Source organism: Melanotaenia boesemani, chromosome 12 (genome assembly GCF_017639745.1).
Source record: "Melanotaenia boesemani isolate fMelBoe1 chromosome 12, fMelBoe1.pri, whole genome shotgun sequence".
Lineage (NCBI taxonomy): Eukaryota > Metazoa > Chordata > Actinopteri > Atheriniformes > Melanotaeniidae > Melanotaenia > Melanotaenia boesemani.
The window spans coordinates 29,524,106-29,539,286 of record NC_055693.1 but is presented as its reverse complement, the minus strand read 5'-3'; the positions used below and the strand labels follow the sequence as shown (position 1 = coordinate 29,539,286).

General features: G+C 37.3%; 3 protein-coding genes and 1 non-coding gene across 6 annotated transcripts in view; all 4 read right to left on the bottom strand.

Annotated features, from left to right (window-relative positions):
- spegb (striated muscle enriched protein kinase b) overlaps nucleotides 1-2,006 on the bottom strand; it is a 40,610-nt gene extending 38,604 nt beyond the window's left edge. Inside the window, exon 1 of the mRNA XM_042001357.1 lies at nucleotides 1,604-2,006. Within this exon, the coding sequence (XP_041857291.1) occupies nucleotides 1,604-2,006 (403 nt within the window). The remainder of the gene's footprint in view (nucleotides 1-1,603) is intronic.
- On the bottom strand, nucleotides 415-13,649 carry nabp1a (nucleic acid binding protein 1a). Of its 3 annotated transcripts, XR_006012204.1 has the most exons (7): nucleotides 12,643-13,649; nucleotides 12,273-12,411; nucleotides 12,079-12,150; nucleotides 11,527-11,611; nucleotides 11,081-11,150; nucleotides 9,952-10,647; nucleotides 415-430 (listed from the first exon to the last, which is right to left on the bottom strand). XR_006012204.1 is itself a non-coding variant. In XM_042001366.1 (6 exons), exons 1-6 carry the CDS (start codon nucleotides 12,734-12,736, stop codon nucleotides 10,448-10,450), a joined length of 660 nt encoding a protein of 219 aa, XP_041857300.1. In that variant the 5' UTR covers nucleotides 12,737-13,649; the 3' UTR covers nucleotides 9,627-10,447. The 3 variants fall into 3 exon arrangements, 2 of the variants coding, with proteins under 2 accessions (XP_041857300.1, XP_041857301.1); XM_042001366.1 differs by lacking the exon at nucleotides 415-430 and having other exon boundaries at nucleotides 9,627-10,647; XM_042001367.1 differs by lacking the exon at nucleotides 415-430 and having other exon boundaries at nucleotides 9,627-10,647; nucleotides 11,099-11,150.
- Nucleotides 3,523-5,836, bottom strand: LOC121650071 (C-X-C chemokine receptor type 1-like). The gene is made up of 2 exons (XM_042001361.1): nucleotides 5,809-5,836; nucleotides 3,523-5,612 (listed from the first exon to the last, which is right to left on the bottom strand). Exons 1-2 carry the CDS (start codon nucleotides 5,813-5,815, stop codon nucleotides 4,528-4,530), a joined length of 1,092 nt encoding a protein of 363 aa, XP_041857295.1. The 5' UTR covers nucleotides 5,816-5,836; the 3' UTR covers nucleotides 3,523-4,527.
- A 574-nt stretch (nucleotides 13,650-14,223) lies between the features above and the next one.
- trnas-cga lies at nucleotides 14,224-14,305 on the bottom strand. The gene has a single exon. It is a non-coding gene; the product is annotated as a tRNA-Ser (tRNA).
- Between the last annotated feature and the right edge of the window lie 876 nt (nucleotides 14,306-15,181).

Genomic DNA, 15,181 nt, shown 5'->3' with positions numbered 1-15,181 from the left:
ACTGTGTGCATGGAAAAGCAGCAGGGAACTCAATCCAATCAAAGATTAAACTGGAGCAAAAGAAAACTTCCCAACATTAAAACCTCCACCAGTACAGGACTAGGATAATCCTTACTCAGTAATGAGGCTCACAAGAAACCAGTGTTTTTGTAGTGTGGAAGCAGCTGTATTGTATCACACGGCTGTGGTGAAACAGCCCTTTAAATGCACTTCTTCATTGTTGTGTATTTCTACATATGAAGGCTTCTCTGACGTGATACATGCAACACATTAATGAGGTGTTGACATAATGGCAAAACTCTACAAACCAGAAGCAGCATTACTAATGTAATATAATGTACGATGGCGAAGGTTAAGGATCTATTAGAGTTTTTTAGGCCTAAACTAACATGATTTTATAAGAAAAGATCATTCTTATTTAAAAAAAAAACTTATGCAAATTAGATAAATAAGCATAGTTCATTGAACTTATTCATTTTATTGTGTAAATGTGGTGGATCGTGGTGGATATATACGTAGGAGAAGAAATTTAATACACTGTGGTTTCTTGTTGTGTACTGTACTGTAGATGATGTGAGGCATAAAAAGAGATTTTGTTGATCTGAATAAGTGCCACATTGGCCTTCTGAGCATCCTTGGTTAGACATTGAGGAATCAGAGGAAACACGCTCTCAGGGATTCACTGTGGCTAAATGCAATGTTTAAAGGATGATTTATTTCTAGTGTTCATGGTGAAAGTCAGACCTTTCCACTATAGGCTAATTTCCAGGAGTGGTACATTTCAAAAATATTAAATCTTACTTGATAATTTTAATACTTCTTCACTTTATTTAATAAAGCAAATGATGGTATTTGAACTGAGGTTTGAAGATAAACTGTATTTGCACATATTAGTTGTTTATAAGCATGAGCTTGAATAACTGCTTGGGGATAATAAAGATGATTCAATGCGCTTTATGTTTTTTTTTTTTTTCTATTTTCCTTTAAAATATAGGGAAATTTAGGACAAACACATAAAAAACTTGATTATTGTGATAATTTTTTTCTCCAAAAATGTAGGTACAAGTCATGATTGTCATAAAATTACAAAAGACACCTTGATCACATAAAGAAATAATATGACAATTGGTGAGATGGTACAACAAATTTAGCAGATCCCGTCCTTGCCCAGTTATTAACCAAGATTATTATTTTATTTGGATATGGGAGATTTGATGAAAGCCAGCTTTTCATTATAGTTGTTGCCTCTAAGGAAATTGGCCTATCGATGACTGGGTAGAATTTCATTCAAAAGTGTTTGTAATGATTATCATTGTTTGTATGTTGTGGCATTTTAATCAGCATATAAAGACTGAATAGACTGATGGATAAATATTTATCCTCAAAGAGACTGATGGGGAAACTGGAGGTTTTGCCCCTTAAACTTCTTCCAGCAGTTATTTTGGTTCAGAAAACAGTTTTAGAATAGAATAGAATAAATAGATTGATGGATGGTGAAAGTAGTCACAGACATCTATATAACCTAATAAAAAATGATAAAACTCATTCCAGAAAAGATCAAATCTTTCCATCAGTAAACTTTTAATGTGTTTTCTGACATTACCTTCACCCAGATCCAAGACAGCCAGTACAGCGCTAGTCCGAGCCTCTCCCAGGTGATTATTGGCAATGCAGGTGTAGAGACCAGCATCACTGGGTTTGCAGTCTCTTATCCAAAGACCACCATACTCTTGGTTCTCCATGTTGAGGAGATCATCATTGTGGTACCAGTACAGGGATGGCTGAGGGTCTCCAGTCACAGTCACCTTGAGGCGGATATCACAGCCTGTTCCCACAGCAGCATTCCTCATTTTGCGAATGAAAACCGGTGGAGCAGGCGTGGGATGACCAGGCATAACTTGCTCCGGACTTGCTTTGGACCGTTTTGGAGGGATGATGGGACTCGGGGGTGCTGCTGCTTCATCTGCCCCCTTTTTTAGGGTCATTTGCACATCAGCTTTCCTCATGGTTGAACTGACTTGGTAGGCCCTCCAAAGGATTCTGTATCTGTCTACCTGGACTGTAGGACTGGAACACTAAAGGAGCCCTCTTGAGTTTGTTAAACCAAATGGTGGTCAGGGCATTAGAGTCTATGAGCAGGCCTTACAAATAAATCAGTTATAATTATAACTTTTTATTTTACCAGAGAGAAATACAATTCTTTAAAGCATATCAGCAGCTTTTCAGTCTCCCTAAATTTCTGCTATCTGACCTTACTTGTCTGAAGAAGAAAAAGAAATTGTTGATCACCTGGTAATCAAGCAGTTAGAGATAGCTTCCACTCTCCCGCACAGCGGTATTTTTAGGGCAAGACCCATCAGATCATGTTCCATTAACAGCAGCTCCGTTGACTTGTCTCTTGGAAGTGATGGCCTTACTTCTCCAACTTATTTTCCTGATGTCCTTTGACTCCTAGTTCTTTTGTAACCTTTTCCCAGGAGTGTGGAACTTCTTCCCAAAAGCAAAAGGAAAAAAAAAACAAACAAAAAAAAAAAAAAACTGATAAACTGTGCACGTTATCAGTGATTTTCCTTTTTTTTCTCTCTGTCTCCTTAAGATTTCTTCTAGGTTGGCTTCCGGTTAAATGCAAGAATCAAGTCCTACCCAGCAAGTTACACAGTGACCCCCACCCCTTCCTTGTCCCATGAGTTAAAGCACCCCACTCATGATCTCCCCCTATCTCTCCCAGTCAGTCTGGAGGGGAAAATGACAGTCAGAGCCTAGCAAGCCGCACAATGACAGCTGCATGGTCCGTCTGCCCACTCACTGTGAGGCTCCCGCCCCCTCGTCATTTTTTTAGCCAACCTGAGGTCAGTAGAACATGGTGCAACACTTGGCACTTCGGGGGTGGCTGGTACAGGATAGACATTTAATTTGCAAGTCATACGCAGAGGCGGATGTTGGCCTTCTACTTGTGTGCAAATATCACAAGAAAGAAAATATTATCAGTATATTTTATGATTTACAGGGAAACCTGGTGTGATGTCACAAACTGTAAATGATAACTGTGATGGCCTTTAAAAATTTCTCTAATTGTAACAAGGAACCAGTTTATAATTGTAATGTCTATGCTGGACATGTACTTGCTTAGCCCATTTGCCAGAAAAGTCCTTTTTTTTTTTAAACTAGTTACATAAAGTCTTGAAAGCCATATTGGAGCAAACAGACCATAAGTCATCTTACTGTAGATCTGCTCGCCTTCAGTAATTAAGCAAATCTGAAAATGATCTGTTTAGAAAAGCCACAAAAAAGAGAGAAACAAACCCATGTGAGTCATTTTTCTATTAACTGGTCTGAAACCAGGAAACCGGGTTGCATAATGTTGTCAGAGGGTTGCCACCTAGATTAAGGTTGTGATTCAGTAGGAAAGGAAATTTGTCCTGTCAAACAGAAACCTCCATGAGACAAAATAAATAAATAAATGAAGCACAATAAAAAAAAAACATTTTATTTAAAAAATATATATACAACACAGTGGACATCCACAAAAATAAAGAGGAATTACTTTCATGTTTTGGAATATTCATTGATTATTAAATGACAAATTATTCAATCTCCATGTTACACAGGAACTCTATTAATTCAGTCAAAATTGTAATGCTTTTAGAAATTCTATTAAATAGATTTATATTAAGTGGTTATAGACTAAATATGTTTCTTCTACTGCATAGATCATTTTGTAATCAAGATGGAGAAAAAAGTTGCCTTTTGACCTGTGCTGTAAGATTACTTCTATGGTCACAACTTCTGTTTTTTGTGTTTTTGTGCAAAAGTGACTGCGAGGTTGTGACCATTTTCTCAACAAAGCATGACTTTTTATCAGCGGGACTATCAAGTGACAGTGGTTGTTGTGTGACCATAAAATGAGAAGAGAATTGATTTTTCTAAATTTTAATCATGATTTCTATTACACAGTCAATGCAAATGTTTAGGCAGGAAAACATAAACACAAGGCTTAAAATTTTACAAAAATACAAAACTAAAAAAAAAATTATATTTGAATCCTACACAGTCATTTGATATTTTATACTACAAAAAAAAAAAGCTCACAGCCCATATATTGCACCATCTAACACTGAATTGTAAGTCACTGTTTCACCCATAATTTTCATCTACATCTAATGGTTTTTATTAGCAGAGTTGTAGCAGTTTTTGTTATGAAGTATTTTCACAGTTGACACTGAATTTTGATATTTGTGATTTTCAGTTTCCAAAAGACAGAGGACTTTAACAGCTACTCATGACAAAAAAAAGGGGATAAACAAAATATGTATAGCTTAACTTTTAAAAAGCCTTTTTTTTATATGCATACAGATTAAAGTCAAGAAAGATAAAAACTATGGAAAAAAGTGGAAAAGTATTTACAAATAATAAACACAAGTAATTGGCTGAAGTCAACCCATGTTAAGAAGCATTAAGACTTACTCTATTAGTCCAACACTTGACATCAAGCAGTAACTACAGCAGTTTAACTGAACAAATGTCACTTTACATAAATGTAGATGTTATTTCTGATGACAGTGAAGACCTGCTGCTTCTTGTAACTGATGGTCTCTCCAGAATGCCAATCTTTGTCATTATCTGCAACAGCCTCCTCCTGAATTTTTCTCCCACAAACGCGTACACGATTGGGTTTACACAGCTGTGAAGCAGGCCCAAACTCTGGGTAGCGAGCATGGCCTGATCTACTACCATCCGGCCATGGCACTCGTAGTGTACAATCTTTGCCCTGAAAAATGTGTCTGCCATCACTGCGATGTGATATGGTGTCCAGCAAAGAAGAAAGGCAACAACCACAAAAATGATCACTCTCATTGCTCGTTGCTTCTGAAACCCTCCACGAATGTGAAGGAGGCGCCGGATGGTTATGCCGTAACATGGCAGCATGATGGCCAAGGGGATGACAAAACCCATAGCATGACGAAGAATTCTGGTGGCCAGCCGCCAATCATCAGCGCTGTCTGGATTGTATTTTTCAGCACACACGAGTTGACTGGAGTTTTGAGAAGTAAAAGAAGAGCTAAAGAACCCTGGCAGAGACAGAAATGCTCCAACAGCCCAAACAGCAATGCAGACTCCCCAGCTGAACAGCTGTCGATTAGCCTTGCGGGTCTCCATTGCCCTCACAATCACAGTGTAACGGTCCACACTGATGCAAGTCAAGAACAGAATACTTGAGTAGAAGCTCAGCTCTTGGAGGACAGTGACAATTTTGCATATAGCATCTCCAAACACCCAGCCTCGTGTAACGGAGGTGGCCCAGAACGGGAGGGTAACAGCCAGCAGGATGTCGGCAACTGCCAGATTGAAAAGGTAAAGGTCAGAGGGAGGCAGCGACTTCTTGCTCAAGCTTATCACTAGTCCCACCACCAGATTCCCGGGAATTGCCAGCAGGAAGATGAGGATGTAGAATGAGCAGACCGCCAGCATCACAACCTTTGGTAGGATTAAGCTGTTGCAGGGCTGCGTGGCCCGATTTGGTATGAAATCCGAGTCATTATAAAGGCCATAAGTAATGTTGAGTTCTTCGTAAACAGAGCCAAAGTCAAGCATGAATGAAGATGAGTTTGGATCTGAGGGGCAAAAAAAAAGAAGTAAATTTAGTTTGAGACAATAATAATTATTAATAATTATTTAGTTAATAATTTGAATAAAAATTATTCCGGGTAGTGTTTCTTTCTAAATATTTCACAGCTTTTTTTGCTGTGTTTATTAAATAAATCAGTCAACACAAGTTTTTATTCTAGGAAAAGAAAAAAAGAAACTCACCAGTCATTGTGTTGTCTTCTTAGCGGATGGTACGTCTTATGTCACAAGGAGACAAGGAACTAACAATCTATGTCTCCACACTCCTCCCATCAAGCTAATTTTCCTGTCGCATCACACACTGAGGTTTTGATTTGCTTAAAAATTAAGAGGGTGGTGTTGCCATCATAATTTTAATATATATATATATATATATATATATATCAACAGATCTAATTAGACACATTTAACTACACCAAGGTGTTATCAGATAAGTCCAGATGTGTATTATAGCCTACTCTGTGTGTAACAAAGCAGCATATTTATATATATATATATATGTGTGTGTGTGTGAGTGTGCGCGTGTGCCAAAATGATAAATGTTACTCACTTCTTTTTCTTTCTTGTTTATTAACTAAGTATTGGTTGATGTGTGTTTATCCATCGGTGAGAGTATTTGATTTGGTTATTATTTGATTAATCCTAAACGGTGCTTTCTTGTTAAGAAATCCAGGCAATTATCTGAATCATTGCTGTCATGAGATTTAGTGTCACACAGTAAACAAAAAAGTGAAAGAGAAACCACTTGTTTACAATGTCAACACATGGATATATATATATATAAACAATTTAAGGAAATGCTGCATATGTAAGAAGTACTGTAGTTCATATAATCTAATTCTCTATTTTTCTAACATCTCTGTTATTTTGTACTTGGCAGCATATGATGGGACAACAGTTTGACCACTGCAGCTGAGAGGAAGTTCCCAGCTCATGACATGTGTTTTTGTTGACACACAAGTGCATCACATTTCCTGCCACACTTCTCATGTGTTGTGAGGAAGTTTGCTGTGCTTTAATTTCCATTAGTAGAACTACGTAAACATGTTTTTAGAGTCAGTTTTAATATATAATATGAGACTGTTGAAGAAAAGAAAGAAAAATGATCAATATTACAATAACTGAACACAGTGATAAAAAAAAATCTTCTAGTCAGATAAGCTACCCTAAATATTTTATTGTAAATGACACAGAAAACTACAATACGAATGATGTGGCTGGTAGTTTTAAAAATTCTTTATAAGTATTGGGCCAGAATTGGACAGGGTAATCCCTGTCTGGTTGATAGAAAACTAAGTTCTATGTATCTCACTGCAGTGGATGAAAAAGAAGTAATTGAAACAGTTCTAAAATGTAAGAATAAAACTTCTGTAGATTGTGATGATGTTGATATTACTGTTGTTAAGAAAGTTATCAATGGAATCTCAAAACCACTCACATATATCTGTAATTTATCATTTCAGTGTGGTATATTTCCTAATAAAATTAAAATCTCCAAAGTAAGGACACCACATTTCCTGTGGTGTCCTACAGGGGTCAGTCTTGGGCCCCAAATTGTTTATTCTTTATATAAATGATTTGTGTAAGGTAACAAATGTGTTAAAGTTCATCTTATTTGCAGATGATACCAATGCTTTTTGTTCGAGCAGTGATCTCCAGTTGTTAATAAAGGAGATTAACATAATGAAATTATGGTTTGATAGAAATAAATGATTACATTTGATGAAAAACAAAATAATGGTGTTTGGAAATGATCAAACAAATTTGCAGAATGAAATTATGATGGATGGGGTAGAGATTGAAAGAGTGAAGAAAATAACATTTTTAGGGTTGATAATAGATGAACAAATTAGTTGGAAACAACACATTAGACATATCCACAGTAAAGTTTCAAGAAGTTTAGCAGTATTAAATAAAGCAAAACAGAATCTAGATCATAAATCACTACATACTCTTTATTGCTCATTAGTTCTTCCATATTTTAATTACCGTGCAGAAGTTTGGGGTAATAATTACAAAACAATAATACATCCACTATTTGTTCTCCAAAAGAAAGCCATAAGGATTATCCATGGGGTAGGTTACAGGGACCATACCAATTCATTATTTTTGCAGTCAAAATTTTTAAAATTTAAAGACATTATTAATCTACTATACTGTATATATCTACTATAAAATCTACTATACAAATTTTATTTAAGGCTAAAGACAAATTACTACCTGCAAATATTCAAGGACTGTTTACAGAAAGGGAAGGGGGTTATCTTTTGAGAGGGAAATTTAATTATAAGGTCAAAAGGGTGAAAACAAGGAGGAGAGGTTTTTGTATTTCTCTTTGTGGAGCAAAATGGTGGAATAAGTTGAATGTGGAGCTCAAGCAATTTCCAGATTTAAAGCAATTTAAAAAAATGTTTAAAGATATTACTTTCACACAATATATGAATGAAGAAGCTTCTTTTTGAAATATGTATTTTTGTGTTGGTTTAAAATGAAATATCTAAATGAAACACTTGCAATGGTTGAACAATATGAAATAATTTAAATGTGTACTATGACGTAAGACTGTAAAGCTCAGATGGAAAATTAACAGGAAGTGGAAAATATTATTTTAACTTTGGAGAAGGGGTGGGATTTACTAAGTTTTACTTCTTCCCGCCCTTTTCGAGCATGATCTTTGTTTCATTTTTCTTTTTTGTATTTGGAATTTTCATGGCTGTACATTTGGTTTTGTATGTGCTCAAAATAAACTTACTTAACTTTATCAATATAATATTGTATGAAGTGATTTTTATGTTGAATAAGAGAAGCTGTAACTTGTGGCATGTACATTTTCATCAAGTGTCTGCACCTATAAACACCAGCTTTTGAGTTATCTATGGTGTACTGAACAGTTTTATTAACTAGAAGGCAGAGTTGTAGCTTACATTGTGTTGTGTTGGTTAAGTCAGGAACAGATCGGTCAAGGTGGATTATTTAAATTTAGCCACAGCCAATGATTATTTCTTATCTTACCTCTATGTGTATCTGACAAGCTAAGTTTAAGATTTTCAATTAAAACTATGTGGTCTATGGTCAACAGGTGACAGACGGTGCCTTCTTCTTCTTAAGGAACTGCTCTCAAGCCCACCCTACAGCCATCATTAGAAATATCAGAGCTCATTATTTATGCTGTCGATGACTTGCCTAGCAGCTTTTTTTTTCTAAAACTTTGGGCCTAAATGGACAGTATTCATTTTAAACTGAGGGTTCACACTTGTAAGTTATCAGTGCTGGGTGTGTTGTAACATCAGGGAGGTTTGAAAGAGGCATCTGTAACCATTTCTATAATACATGAAGACTTAAAGGGTTCCGTTTTTTTCTCCATCTTAAAAAGCATTAGGTTTTATGGGGTCCAGCCACATGAGACGACCTGCAAGTATCTACGTAGCTGCCGTGATAAAAGCTGTTGAAGTTCTTAATACTAAAGGAATAAAAGGAACTTCATTTACTTCCCCCTCTGACATTTGGGAAATTAGCAAAAAACAAAAATAAACAGCAACAGGCTCTGATGTTCTGGTGCTTGGTGCAACAAAGGATGTGAGGAAACCTGTGGTTTCGCTGTATGCAACAGCCTGCTTCACTTAACACTTTCAGTCCTGGACAAAAACAGCAGTTTTCATCCTGAGTGAGAAGCCAAACCGTGAAATAGTAGTTCTTCCACTTCTTCTTCAGCTGTACCACATCATGCTTCATAAGGGGGAAATACAGCAAACACAGCAGGTAGTTCAAGCTTCCTGGCACTAGATGGGGCTAAGCTAACATGATGGTGAGCCACACTGAAGCTGAATGCAGCTTCCAACAACATGGAGCTTAAAGATGGAAGCCAGGTCAACGTGACGGATTGACAGATTTTACAAATTGTGGGCAGTGGAACATAAAGATCTTCTTTTATTATTACATATGCTAGTGTAGTCAACATGGCCAACGTTCCCAAACAGACTGCAGAAAACCAAAAATGGCAGGATTATTCTAAAATTTATTTGGTGAACCGTTTTAAAGTGGTCCCACCTTGATGGAAAAAAAAATTACAGATGATGGAAACAAGATAAACATGTTTTGTCAAAAGGGGAGAAAAAACAGAACAAAAGAAAAAACAAAAACAAAAAAAAAAAAAAACCTATGAATGATCAGTCTACATACCCATCATTAAAAATCCACAACTAACACCTTCTGCTTTAACAAAGTCACTTCGGATACAGTTTGGTTAAGACAGGGAAGACCCTTTGAAGAATTTTACTTGATCATGTCACAGTCCAAGATCGCATTTTCACTTAAGGCTTATTTAACAAAAAAAAAAAAAAAAAGAAAAAAACGTTTCTGATATAAATGACGACCAAGCTTCAACATAATTTAATAGAAAGTGCATCAAGTGTTCAAGTAGGGTGTGTAGATTGAAAGGAGGGGAGGGAGCTGGGCTGGTGTGGAGGGGAGATAACACTGGCAGAGAACAGACAGTTTGCAAAGAGATTTAGAGGACAAGAGTGTAGACTGAGAAGCTAACCACTCAACCACCAGCCTCAACTGTAGAGGTTCTGATAGGAGAAGTGGTAGATCATGACTACAGAACTCTAACAGAGCGCACGACTTGCACTATGCAAGCAATGAAAACACCCAACTATATTAGCCTGTATAAAAGTTATTCAGGTTGTCCTTAATAAAACTTCATTACTGTGAGAGCCGATAGAGGCTGTGGTGGAGAAGGGGGCAGAAGGTACAAATCAGGAGCAGGAAAAACGAGAGGAGCTCCCATTATTGTTGTCACTTTCTCCCCACCAACCTAGTTTCATCTTTTGGCACGTCGTGGGTCCCTGCCATTGCTAATGGTAACTGAGGTCTTTGTGGCTGCAGGGGGTCCGGCAGCATTAACCGGAGGGGCACCATTGCCAGGAGACCGGCCATTTGGTCGCCCGACGTTCCCAAATGTTGAGTCCCGGGGTGTGCCGGGTGGTGGGTTGTTGGCAAAGGGCGGCATGGCACCGTTACCTGTGGATTTGAGAAACACAAATAAGTCCTCACAGAAAAACTGGACAACGTGAGGCGTTCCATTGTTCATGAGACATTTTTTTCCCCACAAGAGGTTTGTTGAGCACAGCTGGTTGAAATCAGTCCAGCTGCTTCCGGGTCTTCTGTGCTGTTACAGACTCACTGTCCCACTGCAAAGGCTTACAGTTCGTTACAGAGATGCACTTTACACAACTAAATCAGTTTAAAAAAAATATGTCCTTTAACTTTTTAGCAACGGATCTAAAATTATACCAAGAACTCTAAATTTTTCTTACTGTAATGTCAAAGTTTGGGATATAAATAAATAATTTTTTCTGTTAGATCACCATCTCTTAAGAGTTAAGAAAATCCACACAGGGGAAAAAAAATTAACCATTACTGGCAATGTTTGAACTTAGAAGAAGACACTGACCTGGTGGGGCAGGAGTACCTGAATTCTGGTTAGGTGGCGAGTTTCCTCTCTGGTTCTGGTCAGGTTTACCCTGTTTAGAGAATATTTCAGACACACCATAAAGAAAAGTAAAACAGTGATCTACTGCTTAAACAATCCTGAACAGAACCACCAGCAGTTATGCAGTTATTAACATTAACTGATTTTTTTTTTCCATTTAAAACCTACAGTATTAAAATAGCCTGGTCTTGTTAGAATAACCCTACAACATTTTAAAGATGGCTGCAGAATGGCAAAACTTGAATGAGTAATATTTTATAACAGCTGCACTGCTTATGTTAAACACCAAATAACCTCTATAAAAAACAAGCAAATTCTTGTAATTTACTACAATTTTGTCTTGGCGTGATTTCCAGCTGTGTGGGAGACAACATCTGTGCCCAGCAAATAGGTTGATGGCTACTCACAGACTTGTTCTGTTGGTTTGCTTGGGCTTGCAGCTCTGGGTTTGGCTCGCTGAAGTTGGGCACTTCCGAGTACACCATGCAAAACCTGGGGGCAACAAAACAGATTTTACGTTCTCATTTAAACATCTGGATTATATTCTGTATGGATTTTATTTTGTACAGACTTCATATTTATTTTTGTATAGATTTTATGTTTTTATTCTATCGTTTTAGACACTATCTCAGTGGTCATCATGCACCCAAGTAATAAAGTATTCTGATTCTGGTTTGATATTTTTGGTTAACAGTCAGATTTAACTACATCCCAAAAAGACATTTCATTACATACAAGAGGCTCCTGATTAGTATACAAGTAATTGTAAGAGATATCTTAACAGTAAGAATTTCACATAAGGTTTTCAGATAGTTTTTTTTCTTTCATTGCAACACATTTAAAGAGAATCATAGGAATACACTGCAATGGGTCTTCAGACATTTTTTCACTTCACAATGTGCAGTGATATGTGAATATGATGCTCATGCAGAGAAATACATTTGTGACTGCTCACTTACTCTCCAATCTTCTGGAGATCTCCCCCTCTTCCAGTGTATAGGGTCAGGCAGCCTTTCCATATAGAGGCATAGCTAGAAAAAAAAATAGATAAAATCTTGTGCAAATACAGATGCAATCATTGCTGTTATATCAAAATCAACTGAGCAAGTACTGGTCTTGACATTAGGTTGCAAGCACAAGGAGAACGTCTTACCCTCTGGTGAGCTTGATGATGTCTCCTGGCTGAATGAGACTACCGAGTTCATCCCAAACAGAGATTGCTATGCTCCCGCTCTTGTCTGCCACTTTGCAAGAGCGCACCTCGTGGCCATCTTTCGTTTTAGTAACTCGTCCTGATAACACACAAAAAAGGGTGTAGTTAAGATTAACCATGTTCAAATGGCTAACAGGGGTGATGTGGAATAAATACATGTAAATATCACAGGTAGTGCTACACAAAGTTCAGATGACCCACTCTTAAATGAATTTCACTTAGTACGTTAATGCTGCCGCCGGTCCCTTTAAGATAAAGAACACGAGTTGATGTAAGGAAGAGGCTGCTTTAGCCTGCCAGAACTACTCACCTATCTCCAGAACGATGAATACAATATTCAAGTTTTTCGACCCAGGCTTCACATCCTTTATCAAAAACAAGGCCTCGTTTGTAGGGGCTGCCATAATTAGATTGTAATCAATTTTACCAGGACAGCTTCCGGTCCTGTCACTATTACCTTGTAGCGCTAATAATGTATAGCTATGACGTTAGCTTTAGTTTTGCTAACTAATTAGCCTCCTCGCCAAATGCCAACTAAACTCTCCTTAGCTCACAAGTGTCTAGTTAAAAAGACGCTGGCACAATGGCCATCTACTTATCTGTATTTATATAAATACCTTTATGACAAAAGGAACAGTCGCAGAAAGGGGCCGCAATCTGCTTTCTAAATACTTTAGCCTGTTACCGCTTCACTGAACGTCTGTTAGCTCGCAGTTCACTACACGAATTTGAGTCTTTGGACACTTCTACGAAAAGACGCCACAAGGGCAGCTTTATTCCTAACATAACACTAGTGCACATGAAAACCGTGTTAATGTCGTTGTTATTTTTTTTTTAAGTCCTATCAGTGCTTTTGAATGATAAAAATCGGCAAAATAGCACCAGTAAGGCTGACGGATCCAGAATAGCTTATCAAACCTTGAGTGATTCTCTTAAAACATTCTCCACTTCAAAACCAATGTTAAACAACTAATGTTGTCCATTTTGTTAATAATTTGGAGATAACAATATTCCTCGACCATTTACATAACTCTTCTTGACGTTTATGTTTTCACTCCAAACGACCGCATTTCCTTTGTGTGGCTCTTCTAAGTATAAGGATCTGTTAGCTTTGTTAGCGCGCAGTCTGGCCAAATGCTTTGTTATACGACTAATGTGTCTATTTCTAACCCACTGAGTCCCCTATAACGTTGTAATTGTTCGAAAACCTTATTTCCAATTTCTTGGATATTAATATCTAAAGAAAGCGAAAGACCTCAAACTAAATTTAAATGCTGAGCATTCAGCTCACTACACGTTTTCCTCTGTTTCCACAATATCCCCAAAACTACGTCAGCGTGTGCTGCCGGTCAGCTTTATGTGACTCGGCCAGTTCCATTATTTAAAGGGGGAAGGGGGGACATTTTCTCTGGTGTGCTCTAACACGAAGCGAAAGGGATAAAAAAAAGTATCATGTTTTTGTTATTTTTAGTTTAATGTATTCGTAAAAGCATACAGATCAGAGTAAACAATGTTTACATTCAGTTTACAGTTAGGGAAGAGAGACAGTGGTTTGTACCAAAAAGGATGTCATACTTAAAAAAAAAAAAAAAAAAAAAAAAAAAACGCGAGAAGAAATGACATTTGCGAAGCTTCAGTGTCAAGGATCAATCTAAAGATGATAAAATGCTTTAAGAGAAGTTATGTCATTTATGAGATTCAGTCATTTCTGTTGTTTGTTACTTTAAACGAATGCAAGCACACTGACCATATTTGTAGTCTAAGCTGTCTAAGCTGTAAGAGTTTCACGCTCAGTCGTAACACGCTTCACGGAACTACACGAAACGTAAATAATTGCAATTTCTTCAGAAGTTTCAGTTGATATATGAAATTTGAAAGCAAAACAGTTTGACGTCACGAACAGGATTCGAACCTGTGCGGGGAAACCCCATTGGATTTCGAGTCCAACGCCTTAACCTCTCGGCCACCGTGACAGCTCACCCTATTACGTCACAGGAGATACCTTTATAGGATAAGTATGAGTTAGTAGACAGGTTGTTGTCTGAATGTAGCATTTACTTTAAGCGTTTTGTCTTAACGCTGCTGTGCTGTTAAATACAGGTAGTATACCACCGAAGTAAACTCAAACGAAACATATCATGATGTGCAGTCTGTGTTTCAAACATGGGAGGGAGACAAACACCACCAAACCATATTGTCTTGCCCAAAACGAAAAAGAGCTTTGTGCATTCCCTTTAGAAACACTCAAATTAAGTATTAATTAAGGTATAACTTATAAGAACATAGGTTGATGAGAATAAAGAAGGCGGCATTATCAAATCAATGGGACTTGTTGTTAGCATCTAGTTGTTAGCATTATAGAATATAGTATAATGACTGCAATTATATAGCATAATCTATGTCAATAAACGGTTTGAAGTCTCTAATCCCTTATCCTGTGGGAGACAGCACAAGGAATGGCTGACATCATAGTTAAGATCCCATGAGTCCTGTTTGTCTGTCTGGGTTAAGGTTAACCCAGACAGACAAACAGATGGTGACCAACCAGCCATAATGATAGAATGGCATAGATCTAGATCTAGAAGATCTTACTGTGTTCGTACTGTCTACCATCTAAAGTACGAGGAAATCTAGACATGCTGGAGATTGAGGAATAAACTTAAACACAGGAAATGTTAACATTCAAAGTGGTTCTTAGTGATAATATTGGTGATTGTGACCCTCAAACTGTGAGAATTTCCAGCCAATTTCTCCATATTAGCATTGTAGTTGCTGCACATTTGTAGATCTATTACATAGATCCGGTGACTGTGGAGGCCATTTGAGTACAGTAAAGTCATTGTCATAAA